The sequence below is a fragment of the Sodiomyces alkalinus genome (genome assembly GCF_003711515.1).
Source record: "Sodiomyces alkalinus F11 unplaced genomic scaffold SODALscaffold_12, whole genome shotgun sequence".
Taxonomy (NCBI): Eukaryota; Fungi; Ascomycota; class Sordariomycetes; order Glomerellales; family Plectosphaerellaceae; genus Sodiomyces; species Sodiomyces alkalinus.
In genome coordinates, this window is record NW_021167090.1 from 16,942 (window position 1) to 39,916 (window position 22,975).

At 55.6% G+C, this 22,975-nt stretch overlaps 7 protein-coding genes across 7 annotated transcripts; 3 read left to right on the plus strand and 4 right to left on the minus strand.

Annotated features, from left to right (window-relative positions):
• Positions 1–72: 72 nt before the first annotated feature.
• Positions 73–1,982, minus strand: SODALDRAFT_317295 (3-ketoacyl-CoA thiolase). The gene is made up of 4 exons (XM_028609336.1): positions 1,738–1,982; positions 1,575–1,663; positions 1,145–1,506; positions 73–1,046 (listed from the first exon to the last, which is right to left on the minus strand). Exons 1-4 carry the CDS (start codon positions 1,742–1,744, stop codon positions 248–250), a joined length of 1,257 nt encoding a protein of 418 aa, XP_028462651.1. The 5' UTR covers positions 1,745–1,982; the 3' UTR covers positions 73–247.
• Positions 1,983–2,423: 441 nt separating this feature from the next.
• Positions 2,424–4,333, minus strand: SODALDRAFT_329046 (hypothetical protein). The gene has a single exon (XM_028610839.1). It carries the CDS (start codon positions 4,133–4,135, stop codon positions 2,795–2,797), a length of 1,341 nt encoding a protein of 446 aa, XP_028462652.1. The 5' UTR covers positions 4,136–4,333; the 3' UTR covers positions 2,424–2,794.
• Positions 4,334–4,496: 163 nt separating this feature from the next.
• On the plus strand, positions 4,497–6,545 carry SODALDRAFT_72172 (hypothetical protein). The gene is made up of 2 exons (XM_028615618.1): positions 4,497–4,750; positions 4,826–6,545. The coding sequence occupies exons 1-2, from the start codon at positions 4,703–4,705 to the stop codon at positions 6,404–6,406; spliced, it is 1,629 nt and encodes a 542-aa protein (XP_028462653.1). The 5' UTR covers positions 4,497–4,702; the 3' UTR covers positions 6,407–6,545.
• A 3,435-nt stretch (positions 6,546–9,980) lies between these two features.
• SODALDRAFT_317301 (hypothetical protein) lies at positions 9,981–14,353 on the minus strand (the record flags this gene model as incomplete). The annotated part of the gene is made up of 9 exons (XM_028609338.1): positions 9,981–10,321; positions 10,425–10,675; positions 10,841–11,220; positions 11,289–11,517; positions 11,621–11,792; positions 11,860–12,244; positions 12,329–13,127; positions 13,244–14,191; positions 14,258–14,353. The coding sequence occupies 9 exons, from the start codon at positions 14,351–14,353 to the stop codon at positions 10,183–10,185; spliced, it is 3,399 nt and encodes a 1,132-aa protein (XP_028462654.1). The 3' UTR covers positions 9,981–10,182.
• A 683-nt stretch (positions 14,354–15,036) lies between these two features.
• Positions 15,037–16,191, plus strand: SODALDRAFT_329050 (NADH:ubiquinone oxidoreductase 11.6kD subunit). The gene is made up of 2 exons (XM_028610840.1): positions 15,037–15,477; positions 15,671–16,191. The coding sequence occupies exons 1-2, from the start codon at positions 15,212–15,214 to the stop codon at positions 15,756–15,758; spliced, it is 354 nt and encodes a 117-aa protein (XP_028462655.1). The 5' UTR covers positions 15,037–15,211; the 3' UTR covers positions 15,759–16,191.
• Positions 15,962–17,883, minus strand: SODALDRAFT_317304 (branched-chain-amino-acid aminotransferase). The gene is made up of 2 exons (XM_028609339.1): positions 17,444–17,883; positions 15,962–17,351 (listed from the first exon to the last, which is right to left on the minus strand). Exons 1-2 carry the CDS (start codon positions 17,679–17,681, stop codon positions 16,339–16,341), a joined length of 1,251 nt encoding a protein of 416 aa, XP_028462656.1. The 5' UTR covers positions 17,682–17,883; the 3' UTR covers positions 15,962–16,338.
• A 243-nt stretch (positions 17,884–18,126) lies between these two features.
• SODALDRAFT_317309 (ARM repeat-containing protein) lies at positions 18,127–22,033 on the plus strand. Its single transcript, XM_028609340.1, has 3 exons — positions 18,127–19,000; positions 19,078–19,921; positions 20,041–22,033. The coding sequence occupies exons 1-3, from the start codon at positions 18,398–18,400 to the stop codon at positions 21,603–21,605; spliced, it is 3,012 nt and encodes a 1,003-aa protein (XP_028462657.1). The 5' UTR covers positions 18,127–18,397; the 3' UTR covers positions 21,606–22,033.
• The last annotated feature ends 942 nt before the right edge of the window (positions 22,034–22,975 follow it).

The window sequence follows — 22,975 nt, forward strand, 5'->3', positions numbered from 1 at the left end:
CATGGTTTGGGCCGGCACGTCGAGACCAAATGCCCCAGCGAGCAACACGGAACGGTACTGGGGAAGTACGTTGAACGGAACATCAGGTATTTCATTCGAAGCAGGTCGTTACTATATTTACAAATCGCTTACACAGCTTAAGGTAGCGAGTCATCGTTTTCCCATGCACCCTAGTCCCCTCAAATTTCCCGTCCCGAAGCGGCGTCACATGTCTTCTTTACTCGCTCTCCTTGCCCAACGCGTAGATTTACTCAGCAACCCAAACAGCACTCATGCCCATGCCGGTGCCGACACACATGGACGTGTTGCCGATCTTCTGGCCCGTTCTCCTGAGCTCGTACAGGAGAGTAGAGATCTGACGGGCACCGGTGCAGCCGAGCGGGTGACCGAAGGCGATCGCGCCGCCCTTGGGGTTGATCTTCTCGGTGGGGATGCCGAGCTGCTCAGCGCACCAGAGGCACTGGGAGGCGAAAGCCTCGTTGATCTCGTAGATGTCGACGTCCTCAGTGCGGATGCCAGCGAGGGCGTTGGCGCGGGGAATGGCCTTCCAGGGGCCTTGGCCCATGAGCAGCGGCTTGACGCCGACGATGGCGGCGGAGACAAACTTGCCCAGGATGGTCTGACCGAGGCGCTCAGCGGTGTCGCGGCGCATGAAGAGGACGGCGGCGGCGCCGTCGGAGACCTGCGAGGCATTGCCGGCGTGGATGCTGCCGTCCTTGGCGAAGGCGGGCCTGATCTTGCCGAGGGACTCGGCGGTCACACCCGGGCGGATACCGTCGTCCTTGGACACAGTCAGGTCGCGGGTCTCGCCCGTCTTGGGGTCCTCGAACTTGACGGTCAAAGGGGCGATCTCCTCGTCGAAGAGCCCTTCGACCTGGGCCTTGGCGGCCTTGGCATACGAGGCGGCGGCGAAGGCGTCCTGCTTCGTGCGGGAGATGTTGAGATCGCGGGCCATGTTCTCGGAGAGGACGCCCATGGGGACCTTGCAGTTGGCGGCTTCTTGGTGGCTTTCAAGCTTCTCGGAGAACTCGCTGACGGCAGACGGTCTGTCACAGATGTGATTTGTTAGTTTTTGGGCGGTCGCAGTGGACGGGCATTGAGGAAGGGGCCAGTCGGTGGGATAGTTTGGGAATAAAGAACGTACCCATACTGAGTGCTCATGCTCTCGACACCAGCGCCAATGCCGACCTCAATCATGCCCGTCTTGATCTGGTTGATCACGTCGATGCACGCCTGCAGGCCTGAGGAGCACTGACGGTTGAGGGTGCGAACGGCGGTAGTCTCAGGGAAGCCGGCGAGGAGAGCGGCAGCGCGCATCTCGGTAGCACCGCCACCAGGTGCTAGGACGGTACCGACAGCAATATCCTCGACAAGAGCCGGGTCGATCTTGGAGCGCTCGAGAAGGACCTTGAGAGCACCGGCCATCAGATCGCCTGCCTGGGTATCCTTGAAGCCACCCTTGCCTCCTCTTGTCAAGGGGGTTCGGAGGGCGGCGGTCACGACAACCTGAGGACGAGAATTGTTAGATAAAAAATCGACGAGAACGGGAGAAACTTATTAGGAGCATAACATACATCGTCTGGCCGCTTTTGCAAAATCTTCTCCTTGTTGCTGCTAGCGCCCCCGGCAAGCTGGCCGGACAGTTGTGACAATCTCTCAATAGCTGTCACGGTGCGGTGGCGACGTCAGCTAACTTAAAATTCATCTGGCTACAGAGGAAGTTGAAGCACAACTTACCACCCATGATGTGATCGTGAAGACGAGGGAGGATGCAGATTCGTAGTGTAAGGTAGGTGGAATAGACTGTAGATAGATGGGAACAACAGGTGGTAAAGAGGAAGGACGAAAGGTGTTCAAGATATGTCAACTCGTTGGAGCAAAGAGATCCGAGGACAAACAGGTCAGGTGCTGATTCAGCTGTACGTATCTTTGCCGCCCGTGTCGGCCGAGGTATTCCCTCGACAGGATGAGCACAGTGAAACGTGGACGACCGAGCTGCCTTTCACATGTTAAAAGACCCTGCATGCACAATGTACTCCGTACTTTCTTTCTAGTGTACTTCGTGCTAGTGGCCCGCCCTGCAACCATTACCGTTGTGGGGAAACATGTGGGGTCAGTTAGGATGGAGAAGTTCTGTTCCGAGGTAACACGTCATGATCCTTAGGCGTTTTGGGGCGGGCGATCCTTCAAGTGCGGAGTAGGTATTCGTACCTCAACACGGCCGAGGCACCATGATTTTTCCTTACACCGCAATCCACGGGTCGTTTATTAATCGGCGTTTGCTGTCGGCCGGAGAGACTTGGCAATCTATCTGTAGTACAGAGTGTACGGGGTTCTGAGAGGAACGAACAATTTGATTTTGGGAAGATCAAAATCCCAGGCCAGCACAACCTAAACGGATTTCACTTAATAATACATAGTCTGTCTGTTCTGTTCTTGTCGGCGTACCTCGATAGGGGAACTCTACTATTCTTTGATTCCATCGTGGGATTAAGCGGGTAACAGGGCAAGGTATAAACGGGATAATAACTGCCAGAAAAGGTAAACGTGTCTTTGAAGGCTGGGCAAAGCAGCTGATTCGAGCGGTCGAACTGTTGGATCTACGGATCTCAGTTCCAGGCAGTGAGCGAGACCTCATCACGCCAAGGGAGTGCGAATCCTAACACAGGCAGTACCCCATTGTTTTGTACATTGGCCAATATCATACAGCTTGGCCAGTTGGAAGCAGCCTACGCATGCTCTCTGTGTAAGATATATCGTCCACCGACATCCCAACGGATCCAATCCACCAACTTTACCACGAGTCGTTGTCTCTGCCAGGACGTCTTTCTCGCTCCAAACCCTCGTCAAACTCCTTCTGGGCTTTGCTTTTGGCAGCTTCCTCATCCTGCTCGGCTGGGGAGCCGTCCCACGACGACGAAGAAGTCTGAATGCCCCGAGAACTCGAAGAGTCTGTTGATGACGTGGGTGGGTTGCCTTTCGCCTGCACCCCTGATCGTGCTTGGTGGCGGATCCGTTCCCAAGCCGACCCACCCGAAGCGGAGGCCCCTCGCGCGCTAGGGGCCACGGGTGAGGCGTCATCGCCGTCAACCGAACCGAAGCTGTCCAAACCCAAACTTGACCCCGTGTCATCTCCCCATGCCTCAGTTCCCTTCGACCCTGAGGCCCAGCCCTGTCCTCCAGGCTGTTGAGAGGAAGTGGTTGACCCGGCCCTGGTGGTCCCCGTCGCCCAATCACCCCTACTCGATGATAACGGGCCACTTGAGCCACCCAATTTCCCAGCTTCGTCATGGGCGTCAGCGTTGCCTGATGTGAAACGATCATGCGCGCCGCCTGTGCGTTCCTCCACCTTGGATATCAGTTCATGGTAGGCCTGCCGTAATTTGCGAAGAACTACTTCTCGTTTCTCGGGACTGTAAGTATGCAAGGGGCTGCTGGGGTTGTCGACGTCCCGCTCCACCGCTTCCAGACCGGACTTGAGGCCCTGCAGCTCTGCGGCGAGCTGCTCCTTCGTCCCTCGCGCAAGCAGCTGCCTGACGCGTCGTTGTCGCATCCGGATCACCGAATCTATCTCCTGTAGACCCTTCAATTCTTCGAACGTCTCTTTCAAGCGAGGGTCTCCCGCAAATTTCTGCATCAGCATTGCCTGGGTGTACATGCTGAGCCCGGTCACGACGAAGAAGTGAGCAACGACGTAGTAGGCAGAAAACCGGGCGATATGCCATGCCCTTTTGGCGCGCGTGCCGGTAAAGACTGGATTTTGTAGTGTCGGGAAGACGTTGGGGCTTGTGAGGACAAACTTGGGCTTCCAAAAAGGGAATCCCATGACCTTACGGGTTCGGTAGGCGAGAAAGGCGGCCAGGGAGATGTTGCAAATAGGCTTCAGGGATCTGGCCGCAATTAACTTGGTAACGATTTCGCCGATGGCGTCGACTTCGGCCTGCGTGGGAGGCCGGCCCATCTTTTGCGCATGGGCTGCGACTTGACGCACTGTCGACCTTCGGACCACATCATCAGTGGCTCCCAGGAGGTAAGCCCAGCCCGGAAGACGGGTCTGAGGCCACTTGTACGAAGGAGTGCCGTCCGTCTTCAAATCCTCCCCCCATGATGTGGAATTCGAGTCGTCGGTCGTCATAGTGGATGCTTCAAGTGGGTAGCAGTTCGGCCGCGGTAGGCCCAGGTCGTTCAGAAGGGCGATGTTGCTCGCAAGACGGATTACGTTCGCGGGAAAGACTCGCCTTAGGCAATTCTTGGAAGAAGTAATTTCGAAGATGGAAACATGAGCGAATGGCTTAATTAGAGCATAACCTCTTCAGATCGTCTGGTGATCGGCTGATGGGCTTGACGTATTCAAGACCCGTTAGTCTGTTGACTGTCGATAGATGCATATGATATAACAGAATCAGTTATTACATAATCAGGTGCTAGTTACATACCGCGTTCTGCACGTACCCGTATTTCGCCGGTGGGGCAGTGGTCCGTTTACTCGTCCAACGCGTTAAGCCTTCTGGACGCGTCGTCGACGTGAACATCTCACACCCGCCCCCGCCCCCCCATGATGCTTGGATCCATGCCAGAAGTTCCTCCTACCTTCAGCCTACTTTCCTCTCGTCATATCTGCTCCTCTTATTCCAAGTGATATGAGGCCAAGCCAGTCAAACCAACAAGCCTCCTCCCACATCACCACGAGCGGGTCGCAGGCATGCCTCTCCCTCAGAGATCATATTCCGAGCAGGCCAGCTACTCTAAGGTGCGCATATGCCGTCTCTTGATCGAAAAAACGTATCGTCGTCGCTGATGGATTGACTCAACCTACCTGATATAGGGTCGCTCACAATGGCAACGTTCCAAAAGTCATGCGAACAGCGTTCACCCGACTCCCCCAGCACGGCCCTTAGCACCTATATCTGAGAAGACGAAGAACAAGTTGAACCAGTTCCAATTCCAGCCGCCCAAGGCGTCAGACTCCACGGCAGAGACGCATAAGTGCCTGAAAACCGGTGGTGAAGAAAACAATATCAATGCCGATCCAGAAAACCAGATTTCTGGGGACACAGCAGCCAAGAAGCAAGCCCCTGAACCCAATCTTAAGTACGAGGGCGCCACAACCCCAGCAGGGCGACTGAGCCTCAGAGATCTCTTGGCCAGCGATGCGAACCAGAATCCCGGACATGACGATAATGGACATGTCTCGCCCGGCGAACACATCATGTGGAATAACAAGCAAGACCACAAGTACCTGGCTCCCTTGTCTCCCATGATTTCCAGGAACGGTCGGAAACGAGCCCGGAGCTCATCACCATTATCATCGCCGCTCAACGATACTCGAAAGACTCTGGTGCCGGCGGTCGATTTGAAGAAGCTTAGTGAAGCTCTGAGATCACCTCATGCCGACCCGACCCTGGAACTCTGGGACCGCTTCTCTCTGGGCAATAACACCACTGACGCCACTACCCCCCTCGGCGCTTCGAATCCTACCTTGGCTCAGCTCATGGTGTCCTCTTCGCCCAGATCCGGTAAAAGTAATTCGCGCACAACTCGTACCGAGGGCGGCCTGCGGAGGGCGATCAGTGCCGGCCTTAACTGGCCAAAACGACGTCGAATTGACCGCCCAGATCCTCCTGGGGGTTTGAGAAAACCAACTCGAGAGCTCTCAGATACTTCCAAGTCTTCCTTGGTTACTGCTCTGCTTGATACAGTCGAAAGTAAACAGGATGAAGGCCTCCCATCCATGGAGATTGAAGGAGACAGGTCAACAGGATCACCATCGCCGAAGAAGAGCAAGAAGATTGTTACTGGACCTGCCAAGTCCTTTCCCACGGCTCCCAGTCAGCCCCTCTCGCAGACGTCTTCTTTTTCCCGAACCGTCCTCCACCCTAGTCAAGCATTCGATCAGGATCGCGTCCTGCCTGAAACTACCAGCAACCCAGATGGATCGGACTACGGAGATGACGACTTTCTGGATAGCGATACCTTACTGCATCTTGAAAACAATATCAACACCCTTCCAAATTCGTCAACCCATCAACCTACCCAGACCTTGTCGGAAAAGACCGCGGCTCATGATAGGCCGGTGGCCAAGGCGCCGGTCGACGACGATGAGTTCGATGCTGATTTCGACGATGCGTTCGACGATGATTTAGACGAGAATATCTTTGAGGCAGCTGGCCGCATCGTGGCGGACGCCGAGAACAAGCTTGCTGGTCCACCCTCCACGCCCAGGCAACAGGGGGGGCAGCAGCAGCACCATCTTCCACAAAAGACACCGGTCAACGATAATGCGTCGGACGATGACTTTGGTGACGACTTTGGCGAAAACTTCGACTTTGATGCGGTAGAGCGTGCGGCGACACAGTCGATCAAGCAACATGACCCTTCATTCCCAGCTGTACGTCCGAGGCCGTAACCGGTATATCATATAACGACGAATGCTAAGACCCAAGGTAGACAAACCAGAAACCCAGAGCCATCCAACGATATTTGGTGACAGACGTGCTAGAGAACGAGTTCATCGATGGCCGAGACCGTTCAAGGCCAGAAAAGGTATGATGGATCCCTTCCCCGCGTCTCTCCTCGTCCCGTTCGAAGGTTCGATCTCCTCTGACGCAAAGGCGCAGATTCTTCTAGTACAAGTCGAAAAGACCAAAACCACCGGGGCTATTCATCTTCGGGATGTCTGGTATGACACACCGGCCCACGCAGGGTCGTTCGTACATGTTATAGGAGCGTTTTCTCCCGATGGACGATGCATCATCGACGATGATCACAATATCCTGATTCTACACCCCGACCAGCTTATTTCGGCCACTGTAGTAGCGGACTCCTTCACATGCATGCGTCGCGCCGTTCTCCAGGACCGCGTGAAGGCCACCAGCGAGGCTTCGGCGCCGCTTGTGTATGGGACTATACTACACGAGATCTTCCAGGAAGCACTCCTCGCTAATCAGTGGGATCTCCCGTATCTAACCACGGTCATTGATCGAATACTTGAGAAGCACGTCGAAGACCTCTACAAGATCAAGGTCGGCCCCAATATTGCCAAGGAACATCTTCAGTCCAAAATGCCCGAGTTGAGCAGCTGGGCGGAAGCTTTTATCTCCTCCCAGCCGAAGCCCAATGCGTTCGCGTCAGACCGCAACGGCAAAAAGGTCAACATGTGTGTGAACAAGCTACTGGACGTTGAAGAGCACATCTGGTCGCCAATGTACGGACTGAAGGGCAACATCGACGCAACTGTCCAGGTCATGATGAAAGATGACAGTGGCACCCGGACCTTGACAGTGCCCTTCGAGGTCAAAACAGGGAGGAACGTCAGCACGAGTCACGTAGCGCAGACGGCTCTCTATAACCTACTTCTCTCCGATCGGTACGACATCGAAATCGCCTACGGCATTCTATATTATATGGAGTCATCACAGACGACGAGAATACCGGCCATTCGGCAAGAGCTGCGGCACATGATCATACAACGGAATCACCTCGCCTGCTACATTCGAGAGCGCAGCGTGCAGCTGCCTCCCATGAAGAAACAGAAACACATGTGCGGCAAATGCTATGCCAAGACCACGTGCTTCATCTACCACAAGCTAGCAGATGACGGAGACGGTGTCTCGAGCGGGATGGACAAGAAATTCGACGAAGTTGTCAAGCATCTGACGCCCAGACACCAGGAGTTTTTCCTACAGTGGGAAGACTTGCTCACCAAGGAAGAAAAGGAGAGCCAAAAGCTACGGCGAGAGCTCTGGACCATGATCAGTAAAGATCGTGAGAAGCTGGGGCGCTGCTTCTCTGACGTTATCATCGAGGACAGCTCCTGGTCTGAGGATCATAACAGTCCTGCCATCAATCGGTTCCGCTACACCTTTGTCAAGCGGGAGCGGAAAACCGGCCACTCTTTCTTGGAATCGCAGCTATCGGTAGGCGAGCCAGTCGTCGTCTCTGACGAGCAAGGACATTTCGCATTAGCTGTAGGGTACGTCACATCGGTACGCAAGCAGAGAATCGGCGTGGCAGTGGACAGAAGGCTGCACAATGCTCGAATTCGCCAGCAGGGCTTCGACGAGTCCCGCAACCAGGTGTTTGCTGGAATCATGGAAGTTGAGCCCGAAGGGGGTTCCCCTGGTCAGTGCAGTCACGGAATCATAACAGAGCCAATACGGTATCGTCTTGATAAGGATGAGTTCAGCAATGGCATGGCAGTGGTGCGAAATAACCTCGTCCAGGTCATGGCCGACGATGTTTTCGGCGCGCGCGAGATCCGACGACTTGTGGTCGATCTGGTTCCTCCCAGGTTCAAAGCAGTACCAACCCAGTACGAGATATGCGACCAAGGATCCCTCAATGTGGACCAGCAGGCGGCCATTGAGAAGGTCATGAGCGCGGAAGACTACGCCTTGGTTCTTGGGATGCCAGGGACCGGCAAGACGACCACGATCGCCCACATCATTCGGGCTTTGACCTCGAAGGGCAAGAGTGTTCTCTTGACCTCTTACACACACACTGCCGTCGACAACATTCTACTCAAGCTCGAAAAGGACAACATCCCCATCCTTCGACTGGGGGCGCCGGCGAAGGTTCACCCCATGGTTAAAGAGTTTGCAACTCTAGCCAGTGCCCCCATGCACTCGTTTGATGAGATCCGATCGGCTTGGCACGATACCCCGATCGTTGCGACGACATGCCTTGGGATCGGCCACCCGGTATTCAACGAACGTACTTTCGACTACTGCATTGTCGACGAGGCCTCGCAGATTACACTCCCGATTTGTCTGGGACCGATCCGCATGGCGCGGACGTTCGTTCTCGTGGGCGATCACAACCAGCTTCCCCCTTTGGTGCAGAACGAAGAAGCACGACAGGGTGGTTTGGACGTCAGCTTGTTTAAACTCCTTTCAGACACGCACCCGGACTCGGTAGTCAACCTAGAGCACCAATACCGTATGTGCGAGGATATTATGACCCTCAGCAACAACCTCATCTACAAGGGTCGGCTCCGGTGCGGCACTGAGCAGCTGCGCTTCGCCAAGCTCGACGTCCCGCACATGGATGCTCTGCGGCAGAAACACCACGACGCCTCTTCGCTACTCCAGCCAGGCACACCGCGGTCTTTCTGCACCGGTCCCAGGCCGGGTGCCTGTTGGCTCCGTGACCTACTCGACCCGGAGGCGCGTGTCCGCTTCGTCAACACGGACACGCTGCAACCTCGCTGCCGTGAGGAGGCCAAAGGTAACCGCATCGTCAACCCGGCCGAGGCCCGCATCGTGGCGCAGCTCGTCGAGTCGCTCCTCGTGACCGGCGTGCCGGAGACGGAGGTGGGCGTCATGACGCATTACCGATCGCAGCTCTCCCTCCTCCGGCACGGGCTCCGCGCCCACCCGGGGATCGAGATGCACACGGCCGACCGTTTCCAGGGGCGCGACAAGGAAGTGATCGTCCTGTCTCTGGTCCGCGCCAACGACGCTTGCGCCATTGGCGACCTGCTTCGCGACTGGCGCCGCATCAACGTAGCCTTTACCCGCGCCAAGACCAAGCTTCTCGTCGTGGGCAGCCGGGCGACGCTCCAGGGCGCTGGCCAGGACGAGATGGTGGCGCGCTTTGTCGGGCTTATGGAGAGCCGTGATTGGGTGTACGACCTGCCAGCCGATGCGCTGGACAGTCATTTCTTCGACGACGGAGCGGGGACCCAGCTCACGGCGGGGTATAGTGGAGGGCCCATGAAGTCGCCTATAAAGTCGCCCAAGAAGGGTGGCAACGGGATCCAAAGCCCGATGAAGGGGAGGAAGAGCCCTCGCAGACTAGCAAGTCAGGGCAAGGAGAACAGACGGCTAGAGCCCAAGAGGGTAATGGCAGGGGAGAGGGTGTTGATGAAGAACCGGCCGGTTATGAGAGACATACTCAACGACATGATGAATGGGGGTTATTGAATACGTTTCCGGGTACGTGAGCTTAGAAGGTCATTGGGTTGGACAGTTGGACAGTTGGACATGGATAGGGATTTTTGGTAGTCTGGGCAGGCGTTTTGATCAGGAGTAGAGGGCGTCTGTTTGCATCCAGCTCTTCTGCTTCCTTTCCGTCATGCAGGGCTTTTGGATGTGTCCAGATCACGGGCATTGTCATGTTGATAAATTTGGGCATTGTTCAAAATAACCATGTGCTTCAGACCGAGTTGATGCAAAGCGTGTGTCAGGATCTATTGCGTCCTGTCTCCCCATTTGGCCCGTTCGCCCTTGAACCAGATGCCTCATCAGATTCCTCGTCCGAATCATCGTCACTCGTAGTCTCATCTTCTGCCTCTTCATCATCTCGAAATTCATCATCATACCTGAATTCAGCAACGCCGTTAGTTGACATGGGGACCCTGCAGAGACAAAACCCACCCCACCCACAAGGCCGACTTGGACCATACACTCGGGGATGGAACTCACCCTTGTTCTCCAACAATGAGCTTCAAATACCGCTCCATTTCTCTCAGTTGCGCGACACATCCCGTCAGACTCTCGTTGAGGGCATGGGCGTAGATGTGCGCCCATTTCTCGAATCCGCCGGCGGACTGGGGCGTCTTCGCATCGTGATAGTCAGCGTCTACGTGGGTCTGCCTGTCCGCCACTTCTTTCTCGATTTCGGCCATTTTACCCAAGAGGCGTTTGCGGGCTGCAGCTGCATTTGGGAGGTAGCGCTAATGATGAGGATATGATTAGTTCCAGGCCTCCGACAATCTCCGTCTGGGGTGCGTTTGTGTGTGTTAAGGGGGGTTGGTTAGGATAGGCAAAGGTAACGTAGTCCGTGGAGAGTGCGAGGTCTCGAGAGGGGGCACGAATATCAGAAGCGATATGCCACGTACAGGAACCTTACGGTCCGATTTCAAGGCGCCAGCCAAGATGTACAAGTTGCTGAGAATAGATGCTATGGCATCACGACGATACGGAAGTAGCCTAGCAGCAATGTCATCATCGCTTCGAATGTTCCCCGGGTTATAGTAGAGAGCCGCTTGACGAATAGATACGAGATGACCGAAGAAGTGTTCGCAGGCATCCGCCAGGGCCGAATAGGGGAGGGGATCGAAGGGGGCACGAAGACGGAGCTCATGCCGAGTCATGATGAGGATCTGACGGATCCGTACGAATCCCTCGCGCAAACGCCCTTCGAGCATCTCAGAACGTTCAATGTCCTCCTGAGTGGGCTGTCCTTCGTCATCGTAATAAACATAGCGGGACAGGGTACCTTGGCGATATCGGTCAGCGACGAGGCATTCACGCCTGGGGCGTTCTCAAGGTGGCTCTGGTGCTTACTTCGGTAAATGACGCTCTGGAAAAAGAGCATGGATGACAGAGCCTTCCGTAGCTCGTGTCGTGCAATGAATGGCCAGAGTAACCAGTTGATGACGACGGCGCTGACGGTTCCTACCAGAAAAGCCAGGCCGCGGGTGACCGCCATGAATGCTGGTGTTGCGCGACCTTCCGAGGTGACCAGCGATAACGAGACTACGGTGAAGGAGACGCACCCAGCAATCCCGGAGCGCTAGGTAGGTATAGCTTAGCATTGTGCATCGTGCATCGTGCATCGTGCGTCCGAAGCGGTTCGGGAAGAATACTAGTAAAGCAAAAGCAAAAGCAAATCGTACCGGGTGCGCGCTCTGGGTGAAGCGATAGAGCATGGGAAGCATGAATATGGCGGAAAAGATGGCCATAACATAAGGGTTACCGTCTCCGGCGGCATATGCGGCCCCCGCCCACGCGGCGCCAAGGACTGCGCAAAAAGCTCTCGTAAAGAGATCTTGGACATTGCCACCAATCCTGTCAGGGAGGTCAGTCTTACATCTTTCTCCGAGTTAGAGTCGGGAGAATCCAGCGAAAAACCAACCTGGGATGTACCATCAGCCATGCAGTGACTACAGCCCACCACGTCTCATACTGATTCCACCACCCACGGCTCTGTTGCGACCAAGCTGGCACGGCGAGCGAGACGGTGAGTATACACACTTTGACGGCATACTTGGACTCGAACCCTTGAAGTCGATGGAGCACTCGCCAGATGCGATACATGATTCTCCGGCGTCTGGACTTGGGCCCGGGATCTTCATCCGCCTCCATCCTAGTCGGTGTTTTCTCTACAGTAGTCATGTTGGTGTTTGTGCTTGTGGCGCTGGGCCACGGAGCCAGCCCACGAGACGAAGAAGGGTGGTGTTCCCGAGACTTTATGGACTCAATTAGAACCCAAATATCATGAAACGTGCTCTTGTACAGACCTAGACGGTGCGGTGGTTAGCAACGTAGCGCATCTTCCGAGGCGATAGATGAAAAGGGGAGTCTAAGGCGGGGCGCGAACGTACTAGCTGTTACTCCCCCGCGATCGTGTTGGACTTGTGTGTTTGCGTAATTGACTATCTTGTTGACAGGATACGATGGACGGTGCAGTCTACGTGAGGTCGAGCTTTGCTTCATGCTTTGCACATGCGTCCCAAGGGCATAGATGGAAGTCGCCGCCATTCGGATGTACCGCGAGAAGACCAGCAGCTCTGCGACTTCAGGCGCCGTCAGTGAGCTGAAGGGGAGGCCACCGGGTCCGTTTAGCTCGTCATCGGCTCGATCGAATTTTTCGTTGGCCCGCTGAAGCTCTGCCAAGGCTTCCTCGATGTTCAAGGGGACATTCTTAGGAGGTCCCAGAGAAGCGCGATAGCCAGATATGTCCATAAGAGCAGCATTACAAGACAGCAACGTGCTTTTCATGGACGAAATCACCTCCCGAGTTGGCTCGGCTAGTTGTCTCGCCACAGTTCTAGGCAAGACGGCGTCCTGCTGCCCCGAACCTGGGGGTCGAGTGTCGGAAGATCCGGAGAATTCGGCGGCCACTCCTAATGTGTCTGCATCAGATATGGTCACTGTAACCGGACTTGTTATTCCCTCCGGTGGATCCCAATTCTCGAAGAGACGGGTCTCGGTTTTCAATAGGAGCAGCGAGCGAATGACGGCCTGCATCAGATTCCGTAAGTTCCGCACATCGCTGGGACGGAAGCGGCTGATGGAGATGTCAATCGCAAAGTCGCGGTAGGCAACACCAATGTTTACAAAAGACCGTGCAAGGAGTCTTTGTATGTGTCGATCTCGTGGCCTTGGGACATTGAGAGCATTCTGACCAACTTTAGTACGGCTCTTTTCTTCTTGTCTTCTCTTGGGCCCGTCTCAGGGTTAAGCGGAGCGGTAAAAAGAGAAGAAAAAAAGAAAAGAAAAGGGGGGGGGGGACCAACCTGCATGATGGCAAAGCACTCAGACAATGATTCGGCCAGACGTCGGGAGCCTGCATCGGGGAAGAACAGCACATTGACGACCAGGCAGATGGCCTGACCGAGGACCCAGGGCACGCCATAGGAGAAGAGCTTGGCCCAGTTGATTTCCTGCCCATCAACTTCTGCCAGGCACGTATAGCACATGGCTATGCCGGCGCTGATGGAGAAGTGAAAAAACCTAGAAAAATAGGACCGGAGGAAGGCGGCACCTGCAAGCAGAATAGAGAAGAATAGGACAAGAATACCGGCGAAGCCCGCCCGAGCGGCCAAGGAGGAGTAGGCCAGGAGAAGACCCAAGACACCCCAGCCCAGGCCAGCGACGGTGCCCAAAATGGTAGAGACAGTTCCGTCAAGCTGGGCGCCGAAGGGTCGGGCGGGATGATTTATGATGGTAGAGATGACCATAATATAACTGTACCGACCCAGCCACTGCCTGACCTGGGGGACAAGGCACAGTATGTAAGCGGCGAAGAAACCCAAGAACGCCTTGAGCAGTCGGATGCCCGCGTTGGTCGTGGTGACCTTGAAAAAGACCGACTTGAGCTGTCGCCGCTGCTTGGGGAAAAAGTGGCGGATGGACAAGGGGGGCGTCTTGTCGAAGGCGGCGGGGAGGGTCGACCTCGCATGTTTCAGCAGACTCTCCTTGTCTAAGCGGGGTGCGTTGAGGAAAACGGCGTCGAACCAGCCGTCACGCAGCTCGGTGACGCCGTGGGAGTCGATTTCGAGTTCATCCTTTTCGAGCAGTTGGGCCACCAGGTCCATGTCGACGGTCGAGCTCCTCCTCCTCATGCGGTCGACTTTATCGGAGGGGATATCGAGATATGACTCTCGCTTGCCGTACGGATCGGCCGCCGTATTTCGCCGAACCCAGTTACGTCTGAAAACAGAGTCTCGTCGTCGCCTCGTCGTCTTCATGTTCTCGTTCTCGGGCCTATGACCGGTGGCGTCGGTAGCGTCTTCACTCCGGGCCGACACATCCTGGGGTGGCGCCCGGAGCGCTGCTGGACCGGAAGCGAGCGGTGATAAGCGGGAGAGGCCGGCACGGCCCTCCGAGTCGGCTGATTCTGTCATGCTTGTTTTGTTCCACACTGAGAGAAGATATAGAGGAATCTGTAGGGCTTAAAGAGGAGATGACGAGGAGAACCGGACAGCAGTGTTCCATGACGCTAGAATATAGCCAAGATGAACCATAAACCTCGACTCTCGCGGCACCGAATACATTTCCCTTTTAAACGGGAAAATAGGTAACGAATCAAGTCTCACTTCCCATCTCACGCGCCACGGAGTTGGTTATATGAGTGAATAGTGTCAGCAACTAAGAGGGCATGTGAATGTCCTGGGGTCTCGGATAGTCGTTAATAGAGACGACTTGGAGAATGCCGAAGGAATGTTCTGTTGTTCTGTCCCTCCATACCACAGGAGCATTCAGATAAAATGCTCATGGAAATCTTTTCGGTGGAGGAGATGACAGGAAGAAGTCGGGAATAGTTGCAATCATATCCCTTTACAGCCAGAGGGGGCTCCGAAGTTCATCGCCAAGAGGTAACATCACAGCATGTCGTCCGATGCGCACGAACCGCCTCAACAATCAAGGTATATATATGGATGGTGGTATATGGGCTTAGTCATATAGTCACGTGAAGTTGCGGGCCCACCACCCAATCGCCGAACGGATAACGGATATCCTGTCCTGCTGGCTGCTGACTCCCAACGTCCCGATCAATTGACGACAAAACATCCGTCCTCGACTCAACACGACGACACCTCTCTACTCCTCCCCATTCAACCCGCGCTCTCAGCGGCAACACGACCGAGCTCTCGCCTACTGCCCCCGATAGCAGAGCAGAGAACCACCAATTGGGGCTGATACGCAAGACGCTTGGAAACGAAAACACAATACAATACAATACATTACAATACCGTTCAAAGATGCCGGCGGTCCGACAAAGCACCACGCTGGCCCGCGCCGCCACCCGATCGCTGAAAGCCGCGACTGCGCCGACCGCGCGTCCTTTCTCCGTCACCGCTAAACGCCAGGGAGGCGGCTCCAACTTCGACCCCCCGACCGGCTGGCTGTGGGGTGTCAAGCCCGGCGAGAAGTACGAGCGCGAGGGCTGGGAGCTCCCCTTCTATACCATCTTCTGCGGCGGCCTGGCCCTTGCTGGTGTTGTCCTCGCCTTCAAGCCCGACACTTCGTGAGTTTATGTCCCCTTTTCCTTTTGTTTTTCTTCAATTATATCTATATATATTTGCTCTTTAATAGCGCTGGCTGGGCGGGGCAGTTTTTGATTGCGACTCTTTTCGGTTCGGAAAGTTAGCCCTGCGGCAATTTCATGGGCTAGTCAGTGAGAAGAAGCACGACTTGCTGACGATGTCTTCCCTCTACAGACTCGACACGTGGGCTCTTGAGGAGGCCAGGAGGAGGTTAGAGAAGGAGGGTATTCTGCCTGACCCGTACCCTGAGAAGAAGGACTAAATTGTTGCCGTCTCCGGATAGACAAAAAGGTCATGGGTTCTAAGACGGGGTGCACGATGGAAGGGGCATGATGGGCTGGGAAGAGAAGCCGGTTGAATGGTATCTCAGTGCGGGTTGTACATGACGACGTCTTGAGTGATCTCATTTGATTTCTTTAAGCCACACCTGTTGGGTGTTTATTTGTCGACCACTTGGAATCGGGAGACCTCCATGCACAACGCTCAATTTTGTCGGATCTCTTCCTATCAAGAATAACGGACGATTTTTTTTCTACTACCGTGCGCCAACTCGTAGCCTGACTCTATGGTATCCTGGAATGAGCCTCGACATCTCATATCCCTTGTGGCTTGCTCCGGTGGGTCGAAGGTCTATGTAGTCGCAATCTTCCTCGTCTACAAGTATCTGTAAATTAAACAACACATGCTCCGCTCTTACAAAATGGAATATGTCCCTCTCGGCAGCGCAGGATGGCGCTAGAAACACGACCTGCTTTCCACCGTAGCTTCCCCGTGGCAATCCAGTTTCCGTTCTAACGCTCCTATGCCTGTTCTTTTCTGCTTTCTTCTTTCTTTCTTCTTTCTTATGCGACGACACAACTCCACTCATGCTCCTCATCTCCATACTGCCTGCCCTCGATCCATCCCTTCATCCGAGTCGCAATCTCACCCGACTCCTCCGTCTCGGCCAGGCCACAAGTGACCGTCTTGCCCTTCCAAGCAATGGACCGGACGGGGCTCACGACGGCAGCGGTGCCGGTGCCGAAAGCCTCGATGAGCCGGCCCTCCTGCGAAGCCTCGTCCAGCTTCTGCATCGTGTACTTGCGCTCGGAGACCTTCCACCCTTCCGGGACGAGCTTCTCGCGGGCGAGGGAGAGGACCGAGTCGCGGGTGACGCCCTCGAGGATGGTGCCGTCGAGCGGCGCCGTGACGAGCTCCTTCTGGCCCGTCGCGCGGTCCCTGACGGCGGCGAACATGTTCATGGTGCCGACCTCGGTCACGTACTCCTCCTCCCCGAAGAGCCACAGGTTCTGCTGGTGGCCGCGGCTGGCCGCCTGGAGCTGCGGCACGATGCAGGGCGCGTAGTTGGCGCCGAGCTTCTTGTCGCCGACGCCGCCGGGCCATGCGCGGACGGCGTAGTCGGTGGCCTCGAGCGAGATGGCCTTGAAGCCGGTCGGGTAGTACGGGCCGACGGGGGAGGCGATGACGTAGAGGAGGGCGGAGCCCGGGGGACCGACGCCGAGGGTCTTCTGGGTGCCGATCATGGTCGGGCGCAGGTAGAGGGAGTAGCCGCGCGCTTCCGGGATGAAGCGCTCATCTAGCCGGACGAGGCGGGCGATGAGCTCGATCAGGGCGGTGGGCTCGAAGGTGGGCAGGGCAATACGGGCGGCCGACTTGTTGAGCCGGGCCATGTTCCTGTCCGGGCGGAACAGACGAATGTTGCCGCTCTGGTCCTTGTAGGCTTTCAAGCCCTCGAAACACTCGAAGGCGTAGTGGAAGACGCACGTGGCCGGGTCGAGAGAGAGGTTCTGGTAGGGAATGATGCGCGGCGCCAGCCAGCCCTCGCGCTCGTTCCACTCAATGGTAAGCATATGGTCTGGGAAAGACAACATGGGTTAGCCAATGGGTATCGCACAAAGCAGAAGGACGCGAGAGCCCGGGACGCGGAAAAATGAATTGGGCACGAACCTGTGAATTTCCTGCCGAAAACCAGCTCCTCGGGTTTTCCGAGACTGCCAGGGGACTTGGTCTTCTCGATGCTCAGCTTCGAGGCATCCAGACCGAGAGGCTTCGCAGAAGAGGCCGCCTGAGCCTGGACGCTGTATGACCTTGCCGCCCCTTGCCATGGTAGTGCTAGCCGGCTCTGCGTCGGAATGGAGGCTATCCTGAGTGCTCTGGAGGCACGGGGAAAAAGTGGTCGCAACATGCTGACAGTCGGGGGCTGGTGTGCGACAAGAGGACGAGCCGGCAAGAAGAATGTTTTCGAGGTCAATGTGAGAAGCGGGAGAACAGCTTGACGCTCGAGTAATGTGCGAACCTCCGCCTCTTAAAGGGAGAATCGAAGGGACCGAGCGGCTAGAGGTGGAAGGGCCCGGAGTCATCAGAAATGAATCGGAGCTAGATCGGAGCAAGCGGACACCCGTTGTGCCGTTGATTTCCAGGGACTGATAACGGGCTGTGGGGAAGGGTTTGATTACATAAGACGTAAGACATGATATTGCGAGTGTCCAGTCATGGCCAAATGAGAGCGTTCCTAGTGGAGAGACAAGTGGGGTACGTGTTAAGGCTGACTTGACCTCAACAGAGCTGCTGTGCTTCCCCTGACTGACGTTTCGACTTGTCTGAATAAAGGTACGTACAGTTAAGGTACCGAACCAAGCAAAGCATCATCTCGCAATCTCCTAATATCACTAATAAGGTACCTATCACCAAAGCTCTCCCACGACAACAAATACCTCGTTGAACTCGCCATCCTTTTCACGGCACGAGTCCTCAACTCAGAGAGACACTGACAACTACTTCGCACACGGCCACCCATTGTTCGTCATGAAGATCGAGCCATCACATCCGATACCCCTTCCACCGTAACGTAGCGTTCGTTCCTCCCCGTCCGTCTCGCCACCGAGAGTCAGTCCGACGACCATGTTTTCCTCGGCGTTGAAGTCCTTCGCCTCCAGCAACATCACCTCCAACTATTCCATCTCCCAGTCCGTCACTTCGACCGCCGGCCCCTGGAAAATCTACGACTGCAAGAAGAAGTCCACGGGGAAAGCCTACAGCCTCTTCGTCTTCGACAAAAAGTCCCTAGACAGCCACGGCAACTCCCTCGGCCGCAGCGGCGCGTCCGCATTCAAGCGCGCCGCCGAAGAAGTGGTCGAGCGCCTCAGGAAAGAAGCAAGCAGCCTCGCCAAGCTGCGCCACCCTAGCGTCCTCGAACTCGTCGAACCCGTCGAGGACACCCGCGGCGGCGGCCTCCAGTTCGTGACCGAGGCCGTGACGGCGTCGCTCGCGAGCTTGCTGCAGGAAAAAGACGATCAGGAACGCGGCGGCGGCGTGGGTGGTCGGTCCGGCCGTTATGTGACGGAGGATGCCGACGGCGTCCGTAGGCGGCGCGAATTCGAGATTGACGAGCTTGAGATCCAGAAGGGTCTTTTGCAGATCAGTAAGGCTCTGGAGTTTCTGCATGACAATGCCGCGCTGGTGCATGGGAACCTGACCCCCGATGCTATTCTGATCAATGCCAAGGTCCGTCCCCTTTTGAAAATCTCTGGTAGCTTAATCTGGCTTGGATACGATACCTCTTGCTAAAAACTATGCTTCAGTCGGACTGGAAAATCAGCGGTCTGGCCTTCTGCAGCCCACCGGAAAACTCGAATAAAGCTACCTCGTTCCAACCCGTCAGCTTGGGCGAAATCCTCAACCTCGACCCGCGACTGCCCCGGTTCGTTCAGCTCAACCTCGACTACACATCCCCCGACTTTGTCCTCGACAACAACCTCACCGCAGCGGCCGATATGTTCTCCCTGGGCCTGCTCTGTATCGCCCTGTACAATTATCCGCACCGATCCCCGCTCGAGGCGCACGGCAGCCTCTCGACATACAAGAGACTCTTTTCCTCTTCTTCCACCGTTCCCTCCTCGTCGAACGGATATCTATCATCGAGAACCCTGCCACGGGATCTGTCGGCGCATGTCTTGCCGAGACTGATCACGCGGCGGCCGGCACAGCGCATGGGCGCGCGGGAGTTCCAGGACAGCGAATACTTTGACAACATCCTGGTGTCGACGATCCGTTTCCTCGACTCGTTCCCGGCCAAGACGCCCAACGAAAAGGCGCAGTTCATGAGGGGGCTCAACAAGGTCCTGCCGTCGTTCCCCAAGGCGGTGACGGAGAAGAAGCTGCTCCCCGCCTTGCTGGAGGAGATGAAGGACAAGGACCTGATCTCGTTGATTCTGCAAAACGTCTTCAAGATCATCGAGCTCTTGCCGGCGCCGAAGCGGCCGTTTGGGGAAAGGGTGCGGCCGGTGCTCAAGCAGACGTTCGTGTCGGCCGGCAAGAAGGAGAATGAGCCGCAGAGGGATCCGGCCAAAGACGCCGGGCTCATGGTCGTCCTCGAAAACATGCCGTTGGTCACCGGCAATTGTGGCGGCAAGGAGTTTACGGACGGTAAGTGGCGAAGCACGAAGCGCAGCTTGAATGTCCCGGTTTCCACCGCCTCCATCGGTTCAACCCCTCCCCCCCACCCCCCTTTTTTTTCGGTTTGCTGACAAAAAGTTGATCGTAAGATATCCTTCCCATCATCATGGCGGCTGTCGAATCAACGACGCCGGCAGTGGTGGATGCGGCGCTGCGTGGTCTCCCCTCGGTGTTGCCGGTGCTTGACTTCAGTACCATCAAGAATGAGCTGTTCCCGGTGATTGCGATGGTGTTTGGCAAGACCAGCAGTCTGGCCATCAAGGTCCGCGGCTGCCAGGCGTTCGTGGTGTTGTGCGGCGGATCCAACGACGCGCTGAACGGCGGACTAAACGACTTGGGAATACCAAAAAAGAAGCCCTCCTCTTCGTCGAGCGCGCTGGACAAGTACACGATGCAGGAAAAAATCATACCTCTGATCAAAGCGATCAAGACGAAGGAGCCGGCGGTGATGATGGCTGCCTTGGACGTGCTTCGCGTGGTTGGCGAGGTGGCGGACGCGGACTTTGTGGCCATGGAGATTCTGCCTATTCTGTGGAGCATGAGCCTGGGGCCCCTCCTCAACCTGAAGCAGTTCCGGTCGTTCATGGAACTGGTCAAGTCATTGTCGGGCAGGGTGGAGGAGGAGCAGTCGAGGAAGCTGCAGGAGCTCAACACGCACACTAACGGGACGATGGGCGGCGGGTCGGACGATCTGCTCGCGTTCGGGGGCGTGACGGGCACTTCGTTTGATGCCTCGAACACGGCCACGGAGAACGACTTTGAGCAGCTAGTCAAAGGGAAGGGGGGGTCTGGGCGGACGTCGACGGTGGCAGATGGGTTTTCGAGCTGGGATGAGACGCCGGCGAGTGGCGGGGCCAACGCCAATGTCAGTGTGGTGGGGAGGATATCGACGGGGTCCGGGTCGCGGTCCAATACGCCCAAGGCCGCGGCCTTTTCGTGGTCGACACCGAGCCTGACGCAGACGCAGGCGCAGCCCAGCCAACTGGGTGCACTTAAGCCCCAAGCTCAGCCAGGATTCCGGACGGTAACGCCAGACCTAGCAGCGTTCCCCTCAATACAGCCGGGGACGACACAGTTCTCGCAACCTCTGCAGCCGATGACACAACAAAAGACGGGACCATCGCCGGGGTCATCAACTTCAATCCACTGGAGCAGCACTGGGACGGCGGCGGCGGCGGCGTCATCGAATCCGTGGGCCTCGACGGGAAGTTCCAGCACCGTGAATACGGGCTCTGGCTCGGGTGGCGTGAGTATGGCGATGGGCGGGATGACGCTCGGAGGCCAGAGGCCCGGTATGGCATCGTCGCAGAGCTCTTTTTCGCTGCCCCCGCCACCAAGCGGAAGTACGGCTCTTAACAGCAGTAAACCGATGGCGTCGTCTGGGCTTTCGGGTTTCAGCTTGCCACCACCGACTTCACAGCCAGCGTCGGGTATGATGGCCGGTCCGATGATGAGCTCCACGAATAGGCAGACGAGTGCGACAGGAACGGGTGTGGGTACGGGTACGGGTACAGGTACGGGGATGGGGCTGGGGATGGGGATGGGCTCGTCAGGGAGCATGAATAGCTTCATGACACAACAACAGAACCAGCAGGGCCAGGGGCAGGGACAGACACAAAAGTCTGGACTAGACAAGTACCAGAGTCTGATATAGTGTAAATAGGAGAGGGATGAGGCAGGCTGACAGCAAGCAGCAAGCAGCAAGCGTTAATGGGGGGATGCTTGTCTTGTGTCGGGAGTATGAATACCAGCGACTGACAGATCATTCTGTACGATGGTGAGCCGGAAATACCTACGACATGTTGGTGAGACCCGGACGGAGTAGCCACAATTACTATATGTACCCAGACGTCCTCGAAGTACCTACCATAACGCACATTACGTTGTATATACATTTATAGGCATTTATACGGTAGGTACACACGATACATACCTATAAGGTAAGGTAGGTGGTACCTTAAGGTATAGGTAGATCGGATGGGTCGAAGATGGGTCGAAGATGGGTCAAGGATGACACTGATTTAAGGTAGGTCAAACTAAGCTCTACACTGAAGGGAATAGAGAATAGACGAATCAGAGAACTAAGACAGCAATAAATACCTAGATGCGAAAAAGTATCGAAACCCCGGTAAAGAAATGGAAATGGGCGCAGAAGTGCGGAAGCGCATTTCTTTCGTTCTTCCGGTTGTCGATTGGAAAGTAGAAGATGGGTCAAGAGGATGTAGTTCTACCAGTCTGGAAACCACTTAAGGTAGGGTAGGTACCTTAGGTATTAAGGTATACGTCGACGTCGACATCGACATCGACGTCGACGTCGATGTCTACAAGGTACTAATCAGCTGGCTACCTTAGCCCCTCGATGTTCTTTCGCTCCTTTCTCTCATTTCATTTCTCTTATTCCCATCTCACTTTCCCTCCTCTTACTTACCTTAAGTCTTTTCCCTCCTCCCCTCTTACATTACCCTCTCTCTCCCTGCCTCTTATTCTTATCTCTTCCCTTTCCCACCTTTCGTCTTCGTCTTCGTCGTCCGTCCCTCCACTTACCTTAAGCTAATGAATTGGCAAAGTCTCTGATACCATAAAATAAGTGTCAGAAGTTACAACCAACGCTCTGTTTCTATCACCCTGCCCTATCTACAGCACCTACTTTTACTTCGCATTCGCTCTTCTGCCTCATCACAGCCCAGAGAACTGCTTTGCAACATTATATTTATTAGTACCTTCGCAGACCTTCCGCGTCTATTTACATCAGTTGCATGCCGGTCTGTTATTGACCACCCAGTCTGACGAGCCTGTTCATGAAGCACAGCTGAGGCGACGCGACATACTCACAATCACGGTGGACAGACGAAGACTTGCTGCTAGCAAGAGTTCTCTCCCGCCACTCGATCTGCAGATACCAGTTACAGGTAAGAGTCCAGTCCTATCCATCCCCTCCCTCTTCTACTCTTTTCTTGTCACCACCCACCGCCTTATTACCTACGCCAACGCCAATGCCAACGCCAACATGGCCATTTCCTGTCA